Source organism: Xenopus tropicalis, chromosome 1, assembly GCF_000004195.4.
Source record: "Xenopus tropicalis strain Nigerian chromosome 1, UCB_Xtro_10.0, whole genome shotgun sequence".
NCBI lineage: Eukaryota > Metazoa > Chordata > Amphibia > Anura > Pipidae > Xenopus > Xenopus tropicalis.
Window position 1 is genome coordinate 170,655,963 of NC_030677.2, and position 21,869 is coordinate 170,677,831.

General features: G+C 36.9%; 1 protein-coding gene across 3 annotated transcripts in view; it reads right to left on the reverse strand.

Annotated features, from left to right (window-relative positions):
- Nucleotides 1-21,869, reverse strand: part of dmxl1 (Dmx-like 1) — a 78,863-nt gene that overhangs the window by 17,152 nt on the left and 39,842 nt on the right. For 2 of the 3 annotated variants that reach the window (XM_018090697.2, XM_002931732.5), the window contains exons 16-28: nt 21,549-21,668; nt 19,069-19,293; nt 17,062-18,759; nt 16,170-16,280; nt 14,264-14,433; nt 14,052-14,149; nt 13,291-13,456; nt 12,787-13,042; nt 10,642-11,708; nt 9,552-9,737; nt 8,384-8,460; nt 7,545-7,675; nt 6,799-7,047 (exon numbers count right to left, since the gene is read on the reverse strand). In XM_018090697.2, coding sequence (XP_017946186.2) covers nt 6,799-7,047; nt 7,545-7,675; nt 8,384-8,460; nt 9,552-9,737; nt 10,642-11,708; nt 12,787-13,042; nt 13,291-13,456; nt 14,052-14,149; nt 14,264-14,433; nt 16,170-16,280; nt 17,062-18,759; nt 19,069-19,293; nt 21,549-21,668 — 4,554 coding nt within the window. Of the gene's footprint in view, nt 1-147; nt 3,748-6,798; nt 7,048-7,544; nt 7,676-8,383; nt 8,461-9,551; nt 9,738-10,641; nt 11,709-12,786; nt 13,043-13,290; nt 13,457-14,051; nt 14,150-14,263; nt 14,434-16,169; nt 16,281-17,061; nt 18,760-19,068; nt 19,294-21,548; nt 21,669-21,869 lie in introns of those variants that run through there. The other variant, XM_018090704.2, reaches the window with a different exon arrangement.

Here is a 21,869-nt window from a genome sequence, read left to right on the forward strand (position 1 = left end):
TCATTTTAGAGCTAAAGAACTAAACCATAAAAATGAATTTGGCTAAAAATGTGATATTATACTAAACTTATTGCACCAGTCTTTATATTTGTATACACAATATACTGTAAGTCGGTCCCTAAGCTCAGTAACTGACAGCAGCACAGAGCATGTATAGTTCTTCCCCACTAAAGGGCTGTGGTTGCCTTGGGCTGGTACAGAAGAACAAAACATAATGTACAGTACAACCATTTCTAGCATACTTCTTTAGTATGGTTTTAGTTCTCCTTTAAAAGTTACACAAATATTTGTTTTATAAAAACATTTCTGCATTATTCATTGCTAGAGCATATAACAGTACCTTTAACGGCCATTTGTAAGTATTGTTATAGTATAAATAATTTCTGACATTCAAACACAAAGTACTATTGTATTTTGTGCATCAGTATAAATATGTTTATTATAAATCCTAACCCATTTACAATAAACATCCTAATATGCTATGTACAGAGCAATAAGCTTTCAAAGATAATTCAGCAAGCATGAACATCAGAATATGCTTGTTTGCCTACCAATACCCGAAGTCATAAAATATCCGTTAAGAACAACTTACCTTTATTAGAGATGTTTATACTTATGCTGCAATGCAACATGTTCTAAGTTTTATAATTGAGATATTTGATCAACATGCACAAACTGCATGCACATGCCCAAATAATAGTGCAATGGAAAGTTTAGGAATGCCAATAAAAACACTAAGAAACCGGTTTATTAATTGTGTTTGCAAAGAATATAGAAGGGAAGAAAAAGTCACAGCATAGGCCTTTCTTGCAAGCATTAACTGGAATGTGCTGATTGCAAGTGAATGTAGTTCAGCCCCACATCACACACAGCAACAGGAACATACAATTAGTCTGTTGTCTCACAGCTTAATATTCTGCTGGGCACAAGAAACTCTACCAGGCTGGTCACTAAAGCTTCGATTCCGAGGAACAAATATTAGTCAGTGCTACTGTGTGTTGTAGCTCTGTCACCTCCTACTGGTTGGACACGTTTTGTAAATACCAGACAAGCAAAAAACAGATACAGAATCCCATTTTGAACATTTACTTTTCACATATTTGCTGAATGCTGTTGAGCAATAAGCAGGGGGAGCAGCTTGTATATTGTAAGATCTACCCGCAATTTAATGTATTTTTAGCCTGTTTGTATTTATTTGGACAAGTACAGAGAGGATCCAACTCTCATGACTTCTCTGCCCCCTGAATCATCTTTCTGGTAAGCAGGTCCCAGCATGGAAAACATCTTGGGTTGTTCATTCTAATACTGAAGTAATAGATCGCCACAAAAATGTTACCAAACAATCAGAATTGTAAGGGTACAGATTTCCCAAGAGCACAGAATTCAAATAAAATAGAAAAAACACATCACACTGAATTGTTTAAAGGGACTTGTTGACCCATGATGTATGTTGTGATGTCAAACCAAAGACTGTTCCATCAGTATTTAGGAAACACACTAATGGAGGAAAAGGAGTAGTATGGGGAGCTTGAAGAAAGAGTAGGAAGCAAAGGAAGAAATCATAAAATGCAGAACAGAATCCCAGGGCCACTCCCTGCTGCTATTAGATTCATTAGGGGAAACTTATTATGAATGTATCAAAACAATTCCTCAAACTGTTGCACAAATTGTAAGTACTATATCTATTTTATTTACTTTCAATTAGCAGCTGGTAGCAATGAAGTATTATGCCAGTACAGGTATGGCATTTGTTATCTAGAATGCTGGGAACATAGGTTTTCCAGATAATTCAGATCACCATACCTTAAAAGGATAAAGAAAGGCTCATACACTAGTGGACATCTCTCATTGACAATAATTGTTACCTTTTTAGCCAACTGGGGTTAATTCTCAAATCTCCGGCATCCTTTAAACTCTAACTTTAAGCTGCATACATGCACCAAATAAAAGTCCTGAACCTACAAAAGTTTTATTTTTTGTGACTGAAGTTTATCAGAGCACAAGTCACATGGCTGTGGCACCCTGGGAAATGAACAATATGGCTAGCCCCATGTGAAATTTCAAAATTAAATATAAAAAAAATATTGTTCGGGTTTTTTATATTTCAATGCTGATGTGTTCTGTAAAAACCATGTTTTCCCATGACAGTATTCCTTTAACGTATAATGGGTGTTTAGATATCAGATCCCATACCAGTACACTAAATCATAATGAATTTAAAACGAGAGGTTTTAGAGGTCTAAAATGTGTATTATTTGACATCATTTCTTTGTAAAAATGTATTTTTATATTTAAAGGTAAAGTTTCAACAAAAACAAATAAAAACGACAAAGGACCAAAAAAAAAAAAGTAAATAAATGTGGCAATAGTAGGATGCTGCTCAAGAATGATCAGAAAAGTGAATGACGCTGAATTACTGCTCAAGTAATATTGCAAATAATGTTAATTCTCTCAAAGCATAGATATATTTGTTTTTCATTATTAAATGGTAGTACTGTTCATAAAAACCAAGTTTGCACAGTATATTAAATTAATACTATTTATGAAATAACGGTTACTGGGGACTGTGAGGTTACAGTAAAACTAAAACCTGCCCAAAGGTAAACTAAAACAAACTTTATGCATAGAACTATATGAAGCAATACCTGCCCTTGTGAACAGCACTCCTATTCTTATAAGTATTTACAAAAATAAAATCGACTCTCTGTAGCTCCATGCCTTTCTGACCTTGGCTGGAAAATCAAACCTGCCCAACCGACACCTGGCCAATTTTTAGCCAGATGTCAGTCAGATTGGCTTGTTGGGGGTCCCCATACACAGGCAGATAAGCCGCCGCTTTGGTCTGAAGGACTCGAATTGGCAGCTTAAATCTGCCATATATTGCCGTCTTTAGTTTAAGTTCATGTTGTAACGCTGTCATAACAGTTGGGTGCTGCTGAAATAACTGCAGTATTTTTTAAGCCATTGTCTAGGGCACGTGTCTAATATGGCTATTCTGGCTGTTTTATGTGGCCCCTGGTGACTGTGCCTGACCGTATAGTATCTTAATAAAAAATCTGGCTGGCGACTTGGCCTGTATTTTAGATTACGGCCCCCTTATATGATAGAGTTTGACACCCCTGGTCTAGGGGCTAGGCACTATTTACTGTATGTTTTGTAAATTATATTTTTAAATTCTGGTTATAAAAGTACTTGCAAAGCATCTATGCACCCCTAAAGCAAACAGGCTTAGTCAGAAGACACATCAGAAGGAAGCATTTAGGTCACGCAACCAAATAAAATGTTAATGTCATATTTAATGCACACAACACACAAAGCTACAAGAAAGATGTTAGCTGAGAAGCACAGAAAATGAAAAACATTGAAAGATATGGATTTCTAATTGTTTGTATCGACAGGATAAGGAGAACTGTTAGATATTACTAGATACTGGAAAGCTAAATTGCAAGTAAAAGTGTCTATTCATTTTTAATCTGCAATTATTTTCTTATTTATTTTCTGACATTTAGAAATCCATAAACTTGCAAGAAAAAAATATAACACACTCTAAATGTAAGTTTGTTTTTCTGATATGCAAAATGACACGTATGCACATTTAGTATGGAGACCTAAATCTAAAGGCTAGTATCTTGCCTGCAGGGCTGGGAGGGCTATGAGTACTGATAGCAGTAAGGGCTTTGGAAAAGCCAACACATTCCATGGAGAAGACAACTACCTGATGTGGGCTAGGGATAGAAAAATGTTTTCCTGCCAAAACAAAAGAGAGAAATGTTCAGTGTACAGGAGAAGTGGAATAAGCTATGGTCACTGAAATGTTTGCATTAAGTTGCTTTCCTATCTTTCCATACAAAGCCATGTTGCATTTATAGAACAACATATGGTGTTGACTGCAACAGCTTGTATTAAAGCATAAAACTACACATCTGCATCATGCCTTGTCCTTGGCTAACAATGCAAAGCAGGTGACATTCCCATATTCACTAACAAGGTGGGTATGTTCCATGGCAGCAAGCTGGCATTTTGATTACTGTTAAAAATAGTAGAGATGTATCAAATCCAGGATTTGGTTCGGGAATCGGGCAAGATTTGGCCTTTTTCAGTAGGATTTGCCTGAATCGACACTCTCGCAGCTACCCCGGGCTGGTGCAGTTCTCTCTTAAAAGGGGCACCAGCCCAGGGTACAAGTTAGGCGATTAAAGTCATTTGGGGATGCCTAACATTTGGCACCCCCAAGTGACTTAGCCTTTCCTTCTCCTTTAAGAAAATAAATGCCTCCTACACCAGGCTCCCTACTGAAGTCTCTCTCCCCATGCCACCATTTCTTCTCAAAATTGTTTCTATGCGTATCTCCTTTAAAAATGCAGAGTTCCAGGTCTGGGTGGCCTTAAACTGCTCATGCTGCTGCGCCAATCTCCAATGAAAAAAGTGGTGCAAGATGGCCCATTCCAAAATGCAACTCTGCATTTTAAAGAAGGCCCTGTAGAGGGGCACTTTCAAGACTAACTGGTGGCACAAGGATGGAGGCTTCACCCTCCTTTAATATGTATTACTTATTGTTACATTTAGATTATTTTATACATGGTTGCTATGATAACTGCATCTAGCTATTAGCAGTTTAAATCTATCAGTATATCACCCTTGACATCATACCAAAAATGAATGTTAAGACAACCTTAAACCCTTGCCTCTTAGCATGCTGCCAACAGCACATGGCACAGGACAGATCAAAGAGTAAGTAATATAAAATCTACAGTGCAGTCAGGTCCCTGTAATACATCTACCAGTAATCCCATTTGTTACATGAGCCAAGTAAATTGGTTCTAAAAACAAAAGGCTTGTGTGGCTTCAATCAAGAGTGAACCATGAATAAAGGTTAGCAGAAGAAATTACCTGCTAGATCGCTGTTAAAAGTGTGGAAAATGTTAATTAAAGAAAGTCTGGCCCAGGGACCTTTTTGCCATGAAATAATGTGAAAACCTTGTCTCAAAAAACACTTGGACAACACCAGGGAAAGTAAAAAGCTAGCTCCTCTAGAGCTCAAGATTAGGTGCCTGGGGTGAAATGGAATCTGCAGACACCTGAAACAATCTCGCTTGGCCTGACCAAGGATAAATTAATAGTTTTACCCTGAATATGTCTACAATGGAACACTAAATGGGCCAAATGTAAACAGTATTAGCACCTATAACATGGGCAAAATATATTCTGCCCATTTTGTTTTCTTTTTAAACATAGAGACAATCTATTTTTCTTTCTTCACTTTTCACAAATCTGTAGTTAATACTGACAATCTTTAGCTTTTTCACTTCAAATCACATTCAAACCAGATGGCTTTATATTTATTCAAGAGATTATATATATACACAAAGGATGGCACACCACTACATAACATACCTCAGGTGCTCGGTAAAGGGTTCCAATAGTATAAAAAAGACCAGCAACTCCGGGATTTCTTGTGAAAAATCAAAACATATATTCAAAGTAGCATAAACAGCCAACGTAACGTTTCGTTTTCGATTTGATTTTTCACAAGAAATCCCGGAGTTGCTGGAGATATATATATTATATATATATATATATATATATATATATATAAACATAATAGACTTGCATCAATCCTAGGACCTTCAAGGACTAATAGACTAATAGACTGGTAAAGAAAATGGATCTGAGAACTGCATCATGCACTTACATTATTACTTTGCCTAATGCTGTTTCACATAGGAAAGATCTTATCTACGTAACAGAGCCAGAGATCAATATCGCTAGATATCTGTATTGCTTATTAAATGTATAGACAGTGATTTCAATTCGGTTTCAACACAATCATAAAAAATTAAGCAGTAGACTTCAAAGGAATGAAAACTACATGCACAGATTTCTAAAATTATCATCTCCACCAATCCGTGAGTTTGTACAAGTAATGGCAGTAAGGTAAAAATCATTTCTCAATTATTTCTTAGTCTTAATACCAATATTTTCTTTTTGACCTCTATTTAGTAACCTGACATGCAATTATGTAACTGAAGACTGCAATTCCCTGTAGTGCTTTTCAAATACAAAGCACTTTGCAACATAATGGTGCCCATACATAGACAACACCACCTTGGCTTCTTTTTATAAAGTTGGCAGCCCTCTGGACTATGTATGAACCCTCCAAAAGCAGACAAAATTGTAACAGAGCCGCTCACACTAGATATTTGCAGTTGGGTACCCTACCCCATTTATTGTGACCACCTTTGATTAAGTTCCCCAGCTGCAAATATGTAGTGTTTGTGGCTCAGTTACAATTTTGCCTGCTTTTGGAGGGACCTTGCCGGACTTACAAAGAAATTAAGCATTTGGGTGTTCGATTAAGGTCATTTTGCTATGTATGAATCCAAAACCGTCACTTAATCCAATGATATTTAATTGGGGCTCATTTGAATATCAATAGAACTAGGTGAAAACTTCTACAAGCCCAGAACCACAATAATCATGGATGTAGTCCTGGCTGATGTTCTACAAGGGTCCTTATGTGATCTAATTATATGCCAATGTTTTATTTCAATTAGGCCTACCACAGATGGCCAAAATAGGCAAAGGACTGCCTAAATGAAACCTTTTTTTGATTAGCTAGAATTAGTTGCACTACTACAATACTACAATACAACACTACTACAATACTGGAGACATAAACAAATAACTTTAGTCATACTCTGGCACACTGAATAAATGCACTTTATGCCTGCGGATAAGACATAGTTACGGTTTTAATGTAGGAAAGATACATTAGTTATCAAATGCATATCAACATACCTATAACTGGTTTAACTGGCAATTGCCCCCTGCTTGGGATCCGGGCTCCTCCTCCGAAGACTGCAGACCACATTTTGTTGATCAAAGGATGGGCCACAATGCAAAATAACTCATGGCTAGAATGTGTAGCTAGTCCATGAATAAACAGGCTTAAATAAACTGCTGTGAGAATTTCACACAACAAAATAGTAAGCCCTGGCTGGGCCTCTTCCCCTGCAGAATTTAGCAGGCGTAGCAAGGCACTTATCCCTGTGGGATTGCAAAGGTATAGAAATCAGAACCTAAAACATTCTAATCCTAAAATGTATCATGTAAATCTCTAATGTGCAAAACATATTCAACTGGCTTATTTCTGGCTTATTTCACAACCTTAATGACCTAAAAGGCAACTTGGGGGACAGTGGATTTAGGCATAAATGGAATTGAATTGGGGTAACATAGATTTATGCCAAAAAATAGCTTAACATCAAATTCACAACTGTCTTAATTGTTCCCTGTCAGATATTAACATTAAAACCAAAATATTGGAGTGTGTTTTACAATTTAAATTTCATCCTTATGAATTCGCAATATACATATAATGACTAAATTCACATTGAGTGCCTAACAAATAAACACCTACCCCCCCCCCCAGTGAATGGGTTTACTTGTCCTTTATAAAAAAAAAAAAAAGGTACAACTCGTAAATAATATCTGAAAGTATCACAATAACCCTAAAGAAAAGTGAAATCTGAAGTGCACTCTACCTGGCCACTGGGTTGGGGATGTATTTGGAATCACTGCTTCATCTAAGCTTGTTGTTCTCAAAGGTTGCCTATGAATAAGTAACACACTCTGATACGCCATTCCTGTAAACGGATTTGTTTGCACTGAGGAGCTGAAAAGAGAATGCCATGCATCTATTAACAACCAACAACTAGAATTCATAATTTACAGTTCATCTGTTAATTCATATTGATCATATTGAAGCAGATTTTAGGAATTCGCTCCCCAGCCACTATTTTTACTCACCCAACCGCATGGTGTCAAATAGCCCCATCTTTGGACCCTAAAATATCAGTCGGGCAAGCACAGGTGCCAGCACTTTAAGGCAACTGGGGCTAACGGGAGCTTATATTAGGCATTTTGATGCACAGTGTTTAGGCAAGTAGATTTTGTGCTGGACAAAACACCACTGCCATAAAATGCACACCATATAAGCAAATAAGGTGAAACATATGATCTATTAATGTTAAAGGTATGGTAAGCATATTTGAAGCTTTAAGGAGTATAAATCTGCTGCAATGCAACAAACAAAGAAGAGTAATTAGGAAAGAAAACCCTTATCAGAATCAAAATAAAACTCACAAGACATTTGCAGGAGCAACCAGAAATAATGGGGCCCCATAATATTTAGTTAGCAGGTCCATTTACCCAGGAGGGACAAATTATTAGTCAACCACTCAACTGGACTTCTTGGGTGGAAGGCCTTGGATGGGAGACCCCTCTGCCATGGGTCCTCTGACAGGACTTCCCCCCTGTACCCCGCCTTGACGGTAGCTATGGGCATTTGAACCCTTTGATTTTGTCTGAATTAGGTTGTTACCTGTTGGCTTGCCCTCCACAAAGACACTGATAGATACACGCAGAAAGTGATGCAGCCAGAGTATGCATTACGTAGATCTGTTGGGTACAAGAAAGAGAATTACATATTTGTAATATGTGAATAGGTAACCTGTGATTTACTACACAAAAATGGGTCACCATGTTCTCCTTTAAAATGAAAACTGTACCCTCAAACAATGTAGGTCTATATAAAGATATATTGCATAAACAAGCTCATATGTAAAACTCTGCTTTATCTAAATAAACCATTTTCATAAAAATATACTTTTTTAGAAGTATGTGCTATTGTGTAACCCTAAATAGAAAACTGCCTTTTTCAGAATTAAGGGCCTCCCCCTGCTTTTTTTCTGGTTTGGTGATCTCTGAGGGTGCACACAGCCCATAACAAAATAATATATTACTGTATATATATTCGAGTTTGGCAAGTTTCTTTAATAGGCCACTAAAGGGCTTTAACTCATGCAAGGTTTTTCTTAAAAAAACCTTGTTAGTTGAGGTAGTTTTCCCCAAGCGGGCTTTCTTAAATAAGAAAAAGTTTGGCACCTAAAAGCTGCCAAACTTTTTCTTATTTAAGCTCAGGGAAAAATATCTCCGCTAATAAGGTTTTTCCACCGAAACGCTGTGTGAGTTCCTTAATTCATGCAGGGTTTTCTTTATGATTGCTCCTTTATGAAACTCCTTACCTTGATTGTTCCCTCCGTAGAATTCTGTTTATTATTACTGACAGAATATTGTTGAACATTAGCAGAATATTAGATACTATAAAGAAATTCATCAAGGCAAGCAGCTTGTTAAAAGCTGGGGAGCAGGCAGGTCACAGTGCTCTCTTTTACATTAAAAATGTAACAATATGAAAAAATAACAATTCCTAATGTTTTTTTTAATAGAGACTATTCTGCATCTAAAACAGACTACAGATTAATAAAACTATTCATATATTCATATTTGTTCCCCTTTAAAGTAACTTTTAGCATGATGTAGAAGGCAATTTTGAGACAATATGCAAATGGTCTTCATTTTTTATGTGTGGTTTTTGAATTATTAAGCTGTTCAGCAGCTTTCCAGTTTGTAACCGTTTGCAACCCTACTTGGATTCATGGTGCATGAGCATGTTTTTGTTTAGCATACAGATTCTGTATGCATCATACCTTGTGATTATGTACATCTGGATGTGGAGGGGAATCAAGATTGATTATGGCATGCAGGATATCATGGGTTAAATTGCAGAGATGCAGCAAAGGGTTTGCCACAACAGTTTTGGCACTAGCTGTGCAGGCAAACAGAAGAGGGATTGATGTCTGTTCCGCCTGTGAACTGGAAAGGATGGCAGTATCCTAAAACAAAGACATAACATTAAGACAATGTCACACAGCAAGACAGTATGCTCTGTCAATGTTCTTTTATTACAGACATACATATAAAATATATTTATATTATGTATTATACATATATAATATATGTCTGATAACTAAGCATCAACCATTGCATGGCCAATTTGTTGGATACTCCACTGGCCAAAATCTCTTCATTTTTTTTTTTTAAAGAAGAGGCCCACAAAACTCTCACAAAAATGTAGTGATTACCCCTCCATACACACACTGTATTTTATGCAACAGTAAATGGCTATAACAGAAGCCACAATGTGAGAAAGTGATTTAGGGATAAAATTACGGGCTATATAATCGACTACTCACATTCTGGCAAAAACAAAATAGCTTTTGTTAATAAATTTCCCCTATGTCTTTTGTTGCTGGTAGAAATAAAAACTACTTTTTTTTTTTCTCTAAAAAATAAACTGAACAATCATCAATCTGTAAGTAACAGGGTAGCAGACACCAGGACACTCTGAACTGATTATGGTACCCAAGGGTGAAACACAGCACGTTTCCTTTGCCATAAGCAGGACCTCAGGAAGGATGTTAGACTAAATTCTTGATAATGGTATGTCAAAACAGCTTAAACTACAACCTTGACAAGCATTGGATCAGATATAACCTGTAGCCTTAACAAGACTTCTAACTGCAGGATATGGATTTGACATAACTGGAGAAAAATTAAAGCCTGTAGCCTGTTCTTGCATGAAAGTTGGCATTGGATATCCATTAAAACACAGATATAGGAAGAAAACAATGCATGAAAAGTACTTACCTACAAGTACATACACAAATAATAAGACAGGTTGAGCTTTGGATCATTATATACAAGCATGTAATGAGCCTTCTCACATAAGTTACATACCTGCTGGGATTCTTGTAGAAGCAATATCAGTTCCATTCGTACAGATGCCAACCCCCCACCATGAGAACCATGTAAGACGCAAAAACTTAAAAACATTCTTAGCAGAGACTGAAACTTGAGAAGCCACTGTCGTCTCTGATAATTCTCTCTTTGGTGCTTTGTAGCGCTGCAATCCAATGAATTCTCAGAACTGTCTTCGCGAGAAAGTTCCACAGCTCCCCCTGACGTACACTCCTCTAAACTAGTATTGTAATCACATATCTGTTGCAGAGCAACAACTGTTCTTTCAAGCCAGCTGTACAACTGGTATCTCAGCTTTCCTCCATCCACTTCATAGCCTGTGGACAAAGTCCGCAGTTCTCCAGTAAGAATCTTCAGACATGCTCTAAATTTCAATTGTGCAGCTATAACATCATCAGAAGGACTAAGTATATCATTTTCGTCAATGCTTAAGGAATCAGAGCAGCTTGTGCCAGTTGTCCCTTGCTTTGTACTCTCTGTACTTTGTGTAGATTTAAGGTCTTTCATTGACAAGCCAGATTCCTCATCTTCTCCATCACTGTCCCATTTTAATTCCAGGGGCTCATCATCAATAACTGTTGAAGGCTGGCTCCAGTCAAACAAAAGAACAGAGCTTGATTGCTTATCTGATGACATATCAAAAGAAGACAATGATCCATTGACCACAGAGTTTGCCCAATCAGTGTTACTGGTTCCTGCTTCTTTTATCTCAGACAATGGTGTTGTGACCTTGCTAGTATCTGCTAAACTTGACGTACGAAGTAGCGGTTTTGATTTTGTTACGACTTTGGGCATTTTTGACAACACTTCCAAGGCAAGCATGGGGCAGCCAGCTTTTAAATGAGCATGGGCAGTTGTAAAAAACAGTCTTCTCTCCCCTAAGTTAATTTTGTCGGCTAAGCTATTTTCCACAGTAATCCTCATTTTGGTACAGGAAGATTCAGAGGATCCAAAATGTCTTCTTAATAGCATGGGATGTGTACGAAGAAAATTGTAGAAATTGAAAACAGATGGATCACAACTAGATGACAGGTTACATGCTTCATCTAAAGTGAAGAGACAAATATTTCACTTGAAGAACAACTTACAAGACGTACATTTAACTAACCATACTGTATTAACTAAGCCATATAACCTCTTGGCTGAAGACCAAACACACCCTCCATCAATGTAACCATGACCATCTAACCTACTCCTGATGAAATGACTAATAAGTTGTCATTTTTCATATTTTATCTTATCATTACAGAGAAGAAGCAAAGCAGTGAAAAATAAAGCATTTTAACTTGAATGAGATTATAGGAAGTAATATGCCTGCATGTGGAAGCTTTAGGGGCTGATTTACTTACCCACGAACGGGTCGAATGGAGTCCGATTGCGTTTTTTTCGTAATGATCGGTATTTTGCGATTTTTTCGTATGTTTTGCGATTTTTTCGGATTCTTTACGAATTTTTCGTTACCAATACGATTTTTGCGTAAAAACGCGAGTTTTCGTATCCATTACGAAAGTTGCATAAAAAGTTGCGCATTTTTCGTAGCGTTAAAACTTACGCGAAAAGTTGCGCATTTTTCGCGTAAGTTTTAACGCTACGAAAAATGCGCAACTTTTTATGCAACTTTCGTAATGGATACGAAAAACTCGCGTTTTTACGCAAAAATCGTATTGGTAACGAAAAATTCGTAAAGAATCCGAAAAAATCGCAAAACATACGAAAAAGTCGCAAAATGTTCGTTTTCAAGTCGGAACTTTTCCAATTCGGGTCGGATTCGTGGGTTAGTAAATCAGCCCCTTAGTGTAGCCATGTGGGCAGCCATTCAAAGGAGAAAAGGCACTGGTTACTTTGCAGATAACAGATAAAACCCCATTATATTCTACAGAGTATGTGTTATCTGCTATGTACCCTGTCCCCATGGCTACACAGCAGGGTATTTATAGGGTATTATATAAACTATAATAATGTTTCTGTAGCAAACACACCAGTTTTATCAGTGCAGGGCAACAGTACATTATATTTTATTTACTTTAAAACACTTTCATTTTTTGTTATGGTTTCTTTAATTTAAACATTTTGAAGGCAGCATTTTTAGCATAAATTCTAAGCAATTCTAGATGGCCGTATTACCTTTTTCATCTCTCACTAGCTGTTTTAGCAAGGTTTCCAGTGCTTGACTATAATCCTCCAAGATCCAGTAGGCCATGCTTCGTATGAATGGATCAGAATGCATATTTGAAACTATGGGTTCTTTGCTATGAGGCTCCATCCCCAAAACTCTCCTTTTTAGAACAGATTTATAGGCTGAAGATTTTTCAAATTCAGTCTCATAAAGCCTTGCTATCACTAGAGCTAACTGGATATCATGCAGTTTTTCAAGGCACACCTGTAGAAGAATAAATTAAATAAATGATATGCTTCTCACTTTTACATACAAAAAAATGTATTAAAATATATGGTAATATGCGATAATATAATTTAGACTACAATTTTATGGTACAATTAAAAGCAATATTTTTGATTTTTTTTTTTTTTTTTTTGCTGCTATATTGAGACCAATAAGCTAGAGTTGGAAGCAACAGTTTAATTAAGGTAGTCTCCTCCCCCAGTAAAAATCCTCCCTTAGTCACGCACCTCAACAGCATCTTTTAAGGAGCCAGCTAAAAGGAAAAAAGCAGCAGAATGTTCAAAACGCTGTTTGCCAAGAAGTGAGAAAGCATTTTTCAAAGCAGCTTTCCTCCATCTCTCTTCATTAAAATTATTTCCAAAAAATTGTGTCATTTTTGCATCTTTCTGCGACCTGTAATATAGAGATAAACACTAATTTACTCTATGTGCTTAAGCAGTGAGAGTATTCTCAATAATAATTAAACTGTAAGGAAATATATGTAATCAAAGTAATAGGTGCAAACTTTGCTACAGGTCTAGTCACTTATAGCAACCAATCAACAAGCAGCATTTACAGGATGCCAGCTTGAAAGTAAAAGCAGCCATGATGTAACATAATTAGGGGTCTGTAGTAAGCAAAATTCTGTTGGTATACAACGGGCTACAGTGAACCTGCAAAAATCCTAATAATAATCTGAGACCATATGGTGAAATTCTGACTGTTCTTTATAAAGTAATACCATTTAAATAAAGCAGATATAACAAATTGTTTATTCAGCAGGGAAAGCCCTGCCAAGCATGTTTGTTTATCATAATCCCTAAACTGTCTTATATGTGTTTTTCATTCATAGCACAAGTGTCATTTATAGATTAGACATGTACAGAAATTTACACTAAGAACAATGTGCTTGAATTTGCTTATGTTCCAAACATGGACATGCACAACTACAAGCAGTGGAAAGAAAGTATATACAATTCAGATAGAAAAGATAAGGAAAACCTCTTACCTGTATAACCCCCATATTACAGCTTTCTTCTTCATTGCAAGATAATATATGGCTGCATCTAAGGGGTCATTATTTCTCTGAAAAGCTGCTTTGGCTACCTGTTAAAGCAAAGAGATTTATGTCAATACCAGTTATCGATTCAAAGGTTGCTTTCAAAAAAGATCAAGTAATGATTCGAATAGCTGCAATCAATAACAAGCAACTCAGCACACCTTTTCAATACATGTCCGCAAGTTATGGGTGTTCCTCAACCACCAACCTACTCCCATTGCTCTCAGTTCTGCCCAGGTAGGGTCTCCTTTTTGCATGGCAGGAAGTGTGCCAAGCAGTTCTTCCTCTGCCACAGAATGAAAGGCCCAGGCAAAATGACTTGTAGACAAGCCTAAAAAAATTCAAATAAGGGTTAATAAAATAGAAACTGTCTAGGAGAGAGCTACATAGCTCGTAGCTCATAGTTCATTTGATTTTACACAACATATTTAACACTGCAAGATGAAAACAATGTTATTATGACACAAAAGAAGTTAATTAAACAAAAATTGCAGCTATTTGTTGGTTGTTAAGCATTGATCCACTAATTCTTTTGGGGTGTCTACTAACTTTGCTCATCTGGATGCTGCAATTCTTGATAGTAAAAAAGCAATGGCACTCAGAGCTACAAACGGGACAAGCCCTTAGAAATCTTAATTGCAGAGGTGCAACGTTTCGGGGCAAAGTGACCCCTTTATCAAGCATGCTTTTTTACTATTTGTAATTTTTGGGAGGGTGCCGATCCCTCCAGCATTATGCACCAAGCTTTTCAATTTTTTGGAGAGCTAGGGTGTGCGACGAATGTCTCCTTTTTGTCTTCTGCAATTCTTGCACATTCTTAATGGCAAGCTTTCTATAAAGATCAGGTTGGATGGGGCAGGCAAAACAGCAATTTTCAGGTTGCTTGGTTTTAAACCACAGTGTAACTTTGCCTGTGGGTTAAGAGTCATTTTCATTACTGATGGGTCCTTCACATTCTTTTTTTCAAACTCAAAAGGGACTTCGAATTTTTAAGCAATGGCTTTCTTTGTGCTATTCTTACATAAAACCCAATTCTGTGCAGAATATAGGTTACAATTGTACCATGAACAGTTTCTTCTGTTCAGTTGCGGATCTCTCCAACTCTTTTAAAGAAACTATTACAAAGTCTCTGAGATTTGGTGGAACACCTTTTTTGAGACAAAGGGGCTGATTTACTTACCCACGAACGGGTCGAATGGAGTCCGATTGCGTTTTTTTCGTAATGATCGGTACTTTGCGATTTTTTCGGATTCTTTACGAATTTTTCGGATCCAATACGATTTTTGCGTAAAAACGCGAGTTTTCCTATCCATTACGAAAGTTGCGTAAAAAGTTGCGCATTTTGCGTAGCGTTAAAACTTACGCGAAAAGTTGCGCATTTTTCGTAGCGTTAAGTTTTCACGCTACGAAAAATGCGCAACTTTTCGCGTAAGTTTTAACGCTACGAAAAATGCGCAACTTTTTACGCAACTTTCGTAATGGATACGAAAAACTCGCGTTTTTACGCAAAAATCGTATTGGTAACGAAAAATTCGTACAGAATCCGAAAAAATCGCAAAACATACGAAAAAGTCGCAAAATGTTCGTTTTCAAGTCGGAAGTTTTACAATTCGGGTCGGATTCGTGGGTTAGTAAATCAGCCCCAAAGTGGCAGTTGTTCCTTAATAACAGATTAAGAAATAAAAAAAACTGAAAAGTAGTGATTGCATAAATATTCAACATTTTTTACTCAAACCCCTAAATAAGCTCTAGTACAAGCAACTGCTGTCAGAAATTGCAGTTTGGGTTCAATATTTCCCAAACCACACTTAACAGTAACATTCATAGTATTCACAAAAACAAATGCTTGCATAGAAAACAGAATTGATGAGAAAGGTTGATTCTATAAGAGTGCTATCATGACACCATCTTTTATTAATATGTTATTGCCTATATTAGGATTACCACATAATCAATTTCAATATGAGTAATTACATTACAGGTGCTCAGGGGACTTGTGTACTGTAATGCTCTTTTACATTCTAATTTCTTCCCCTTCAATATCACTGTTATATTCATCAATGTTACCTTGGTGGGAAAGCTGAGCCCTAAATGCAGGAGGAACAGATGTAGTGAGAAACGTATGAAGCCGAACAGCCAGAAAAAACTTCAGTCCACATTCATCAAGGGTCTCCCCACCTTTAGAACAGCAAACAGTAGATTTTTTTTTAAAAATCCTATACCAGTTTTATATGTCCCACAGAACCAACCCATTTCTCACATGCTATGGGCCTGCCCCATAATAATGCAGTTATGGTCTGAGATCCTAACTCAATACACGAGAAAAAAAATGTTTCTTCATCATACACTCACTTGAAATGTGGGTGGCAATTACCATCAATGACCTAGTCCTATAAAATTATAGTTATATATTTATGCCAAAAGAATCATACAGTTAATAACCTTTAACGCTATGGCTGAACCTGATCAAAGTCAGGCTGCCTTTTATACAGCTGTCACACTAATCAAAAGGCGGTCTATTAAAAAACAAAGTCTGGAAAACAGTGTTTAATTAATACTGTATGTAAGGGACTATATGAAATTCTTTGTAATAAACAGATCTGTATGTAAATATAGGGTTAATATATAAAAATTGGAAAATAAATCTGTCTCTATGTGGCATCCTGTTAATTAACACTGACTTTTTACAAAATGTTTCTCTGCTATGTTCCCTCAATTATTTGATGCCAAAGAGAGAACCTACAGCACCTTCTCCATACTTCCTGTCAGAACCACTTGTTTAGGCTATGTGAGAGGTCAAATGGCACAATATCTGATCAGTCTGCCTACAGGATGATCAGAGGGATAACATTATTGTAAGCCAGTGGTTTAAAAGCTCATCTTATTTAACAAAAAAATAACTGCAGCTAGACAAGAATAATACTATTGGTAAATAAGAAACGAAAATATAAATTTTTACCTTGGCTGCGGTCTCTACTTTCTCCAATATCGGTACTAGTTGTGGCAATTGTATCAGCTAGAGCCATAAGAGACATCTGTTCCATGCGAGTCAGGCCTGGAAGACTGGAGTGAAGCAAATGTCTAGAGAGGACCTTAGAATGTTCTGGGCCAAAATAAGTGGGACTATATTGGGAAAGATCAATAACTTGTGGCTTTGTAGTTTCATCATCAGAATCCATTGTAGTCAAATCATCAGGTCCCAGTGTCGGAACTTGAAACAGTTCATCGTAATTTTCATCATTAGCAGTACCGTTACTGCTTTTGTTAGAGTTGTTATGATTACTCGACTTCTCAACTGTGGATGTAAATGTTGACTCCTCATCTGCTGTGAGTAGCGCATGTAGTGGCAGTGGAGGAATAGAATCTATTTCTGTATAGTCTACATTATCTGGTTTGCTAAAAGTTTTAGGATCTCGAGAAGTGCTTCCACTAGCACTTATTGAAAGAGATCTTAGTCTGCGCTCATAGCTAGGTTCATTGTCATTAATAGCTACCACTTCCCCAGCAATACATTTTACCAGATGTGATAGAATAGCCTTTGCTCTGCGGACTTTACCTAGATCCATGAGCTCTAAAAGCTGCAAAGGATGATACTGAGGTAAAGTTGGGAACAAAGCATGAGCGGCTTCAAAAAGGCCCGAGTCCTCCATCTCTAAGGGAAGGTCAAATGCAGTTCTCTTTCCCATGAGCTTTTGTGCTAAACTTGTCATTGATCTAGTCATCGATTTTTTTGGAGGGTTAAGACCAGATCCAACAGACTGGCTTTGTTTGACTAAGTTTGTAATAGACGGAGTGCTCCCATTATAAGAGTCTGTGCTTGCTGCAACTTGTTTTGAGAAAGGCTGCCACTGAGAGTAGACATGCATTTCACAGTCCATTCCAACAACAAGAATTCCATCACGTACCCAGGACAAAGAAACAGGCAGTGGAAGAGATCCTTCCACAGAAGACACCAAGTCCACACATCTTAAAAGTACAAATCTCGGATGAGCTGTGTTTTTTGCAGTTTGCCACAGCTGCAATGCAAAATCTTCTTTACAAGGTTGCTCTTGTACCTTTTTTGCAACCTGGCCATACATTAGAAGTTTTGAACCTATACCTATAGTTAATATATGAGAACCATCTTCCCTTGACATCCAGTCTAAATGGACCAAATGCTTTGTGTTTGGGTGAAGCTGCTTGTTAGAAGATAAAAAAACATCATGCTTATTGTAAGCTACAAGGTTATTGTCGATACTTATGCCAGATTCAACCATTGTACTCAGTTCATCCAGATGAATGGTTTGTTCTAGAATCCAGCATGAACCACCAGTAGATTCACATTCAAAAATACTTACATGCATTAATAATTCTTGAGATGCGTTACTACTTTTACTTGGCGTTTGCTTAAATGCTACAGCTAGACAATTTGTATGGGCACAGCTTACTTCAATAGGTCTCCCTGGTACACTCACTGCACCATTCTGAAGGCCACCTTCAACAAGCAAAGGCCATTCTTCCCACATATAAGTAATACTGTTTTCCATGTCACCTGGTGAAAGAGGCAGATCTGAATCCATTCTGCAGCGCCAGAACCTCACCTTGCCATCAGAGCAAGATGTTGCTAGTAAGTAAGGAGCATGACAAACTGGATAAATTGAAGAACTACTCAAATGACCTAAAAGGAAAAAACAATAGGAAAGAATCTTAAAAAACAAAAACAAAACAGCAAAGCCAATGTGCAACAAAAGGAAACTTAAAATAGTTTAAGCTACACCCCCGAGCCTTATTGAAGTTGTTATGCATCGCACACACATATATTAAATGAATTAAGTTAGGTGCATTACTGGCCTCTCTATACCCTTGGGACTCCCATCCGCTGCTTACCAGAGAGGTCACCACACTAAAGATGCCTCATCTGCTTTGTACAAGGTAACAGCACTTGACTAACCCTAAAAATAAAAAACTAAAAAAAAACCTCACATACCTGCTGATGGTTTAACACTGATTATTTCTACTCCATCTGGTAAGTCTAATTCTTGGCTGTAAACAATTTCAGATGAAAGGGTCATCTTGCTTGTACTCTGAAGATTGGCTTTGCAGGTCTGATATCTCTGGGTGTGAGGTGACTGGACTTTTTCTCCAGAAGCAGAACTGAATGAATCGTCTATTGGCTGAGCATTTTCAGAAGTGTCTGATCCAGATTGATCTTCTGTAAGTATTAAAGAATGCATTGAACTATGAAGAATGAATAGAACTCAAATAAAACAAGTGATTAGCATCTCTTTATTTAGATACTATTCATTTTTAGTTCTGGAGACCAAAACTGTAAAGCATTTATACTGCTTTTAATACAGGGCATATCTGGTTATTGTTGCTGTTGCTGCCTTGCATTGCTTGAAAGAGCTAAATTCATTAAAGGAACAGTAACACTAAAAAAATAAAAATGTTTTAAAATAATTAAAATATAATGTACTGTTGCCCTGCACTTGTAAAAATTGTGTGTTTGCTTCAGAAAGACTACTGTAGTTAATAGAAATAGCTGTTGTGTAGCCATGGGGGCAGCCATTTAAATTGAAAAAAGGAGAAAAGGCACAGGTTACATAAGAAGATAACAGATAACTGTGAAGAATACAATGGGAATCTATGCTACTTATCTGTTATCTGCTTAGTAACCTGTGCCTTTTCTCCTTTTTTCAATTTAAATGGCTGCCCCCATGGCTACAGAGCAGGGTATTTATATAAACTGTAGTAGTGTTTATGAAGCAAACACACAACTTTTACCAGTGCAGGGCAATAGTACATAATATATTAATTATTTTTATACACTTTCATTTTTTGGTGTTACTGTTCCTTTAAGTACTTATAAGTTATTTTCCATTAAAGGGAAATTTAACAAAGAAGTAGGGCAGAAATGCTGCACATTAGGTTTTGTGCTTCTGTACCAGTCCAAGTCAACCACAGTCCTTTAGCAGAGAAGGTCTGTGCCTCCAAAGATGCCCCCAGTAGCCCCCCATCGTCTGTTCTGCTGATTTACTGCTACTCTGTGCTGCTGTCACTTACCTGAGCTAAGTGACAGACAAAATACTGTGTCACAATACAGCGTTGATTAGTAATTAATTTTGATTCTTATAACATGGCAGCTTTAAAAATCAGTACAATTGGCATCAGAATTTAATAATCAGCCCTGTAGCATCTGCTTCTAGGACAAACCTAATTCTCTACATAATGCACACTGAGCATGTGCAGGTCACTGACACCCCTTACAAAAATCAAGATGGTGTATCACAACTTTGAAGGCTTTGATAATTTCTACTATCGGGTTGCTGAACCGTTAGGCTGTGCAGTATATAAAATACCACATTTCTAGCCATATTTGTAATTAGGGCTCAAGTTTCCTCTAAAGCTGGCCATACATGCATCGATATAATTGGAGGAAACATATTTTCATACAATTTTCAGACTGAGTGTGGGCTATGAATTATCATCCCGATAATTTTCATACCATGGTGATCAGGTGTTTAGTCAATCGGACAGGTTACAAAATTTTAGCTGGATAACAATAAAATCTGTGCATGTATTGTGTATCTGACAATGTCCTTTGGTGACCTACAATGCATTTCTGGGACACCACTTTTGTATGACTGTTGTCTGCCAATTCATTTATAATCAGAACATCCTCCGATGATTATTATGTACTGTAAATATAACCATACAAATATATAATATTAATAATGAAAAATTATTTATGAGACAATGGGGCTGATTCACTAAAGGCCAAAAAATGAGTGATATTTATAGCATGCGTTAAAAATATTATCACTTCTTATATTTTGCGAATTAACGATCGATTCACTAAAAGGACACTTGTCTGAATTAAGAAGCGATGTTATTGCCGTCATTTATTTGGCGATGACATATTTTTAAGCAATATTTTAAACCATGCGATATATTTATGCATTATTTCGTAGCACGCAATATTAGCGCATCAGAGTGATTAGATGCATCACTCTAGGGCAATCACATACTTGATACTCTTCTTCACAAGCCAACAAAACTCTGACCGCAAACTCCATCTTGTCTTGCCAAACGCTCACGAACCGCGATGTTTTTTAAATACTGCCTAGCCCAAGTAGGTGTTAATATTAGCACAGATTATTGCGATATTTAACGCTTCATATGTGTTTGTGAATCATGCGTTACTATTATTTCTATTCGTTAATTACCGCAATGCAACGCTTTGCGATAATGCGTTTTTTTCCGCATGCGATATGAGTAGTAACACATGTGAAATGATTTGATGAATCAGTACTTAATTATTGAGCACTTTTTAATGCAAAAAATTATGCGTTAAGCCTTAACGACCTTTAGTGAATCGGCCCCAATATATGTTAAAAAAAAAATAACATAAAACGACATAAAGCCTGTGCAGGATAATAAGAGTAAGAAAATACAAAATCAGCATACCTATAGACACTGGCACAGATTTGAGGTGCAGTTTCCACATGTGCAGATTTGATCGCTTTTCTTGAGTCAACTCAATTACTACAAGGTAGAATTTTTCAGAGTATCCAGTCTGTGAGGTTTCTTAAAAACAACAAAGAAAAAACAAAAAATTTGCATCTGAACTTCATTTGAATAGAACACAAATATTTGGAACTAGGGTTTTTTTTTTTATGGCCACATTGCATTTACAATTTTACCAATTCATCTGAGGTGATTAAACCACTTTAAATCACATAAATCACTTAGTGGCAAGTAAGTAGCACTCCTGAAAGTTGCCCTGAT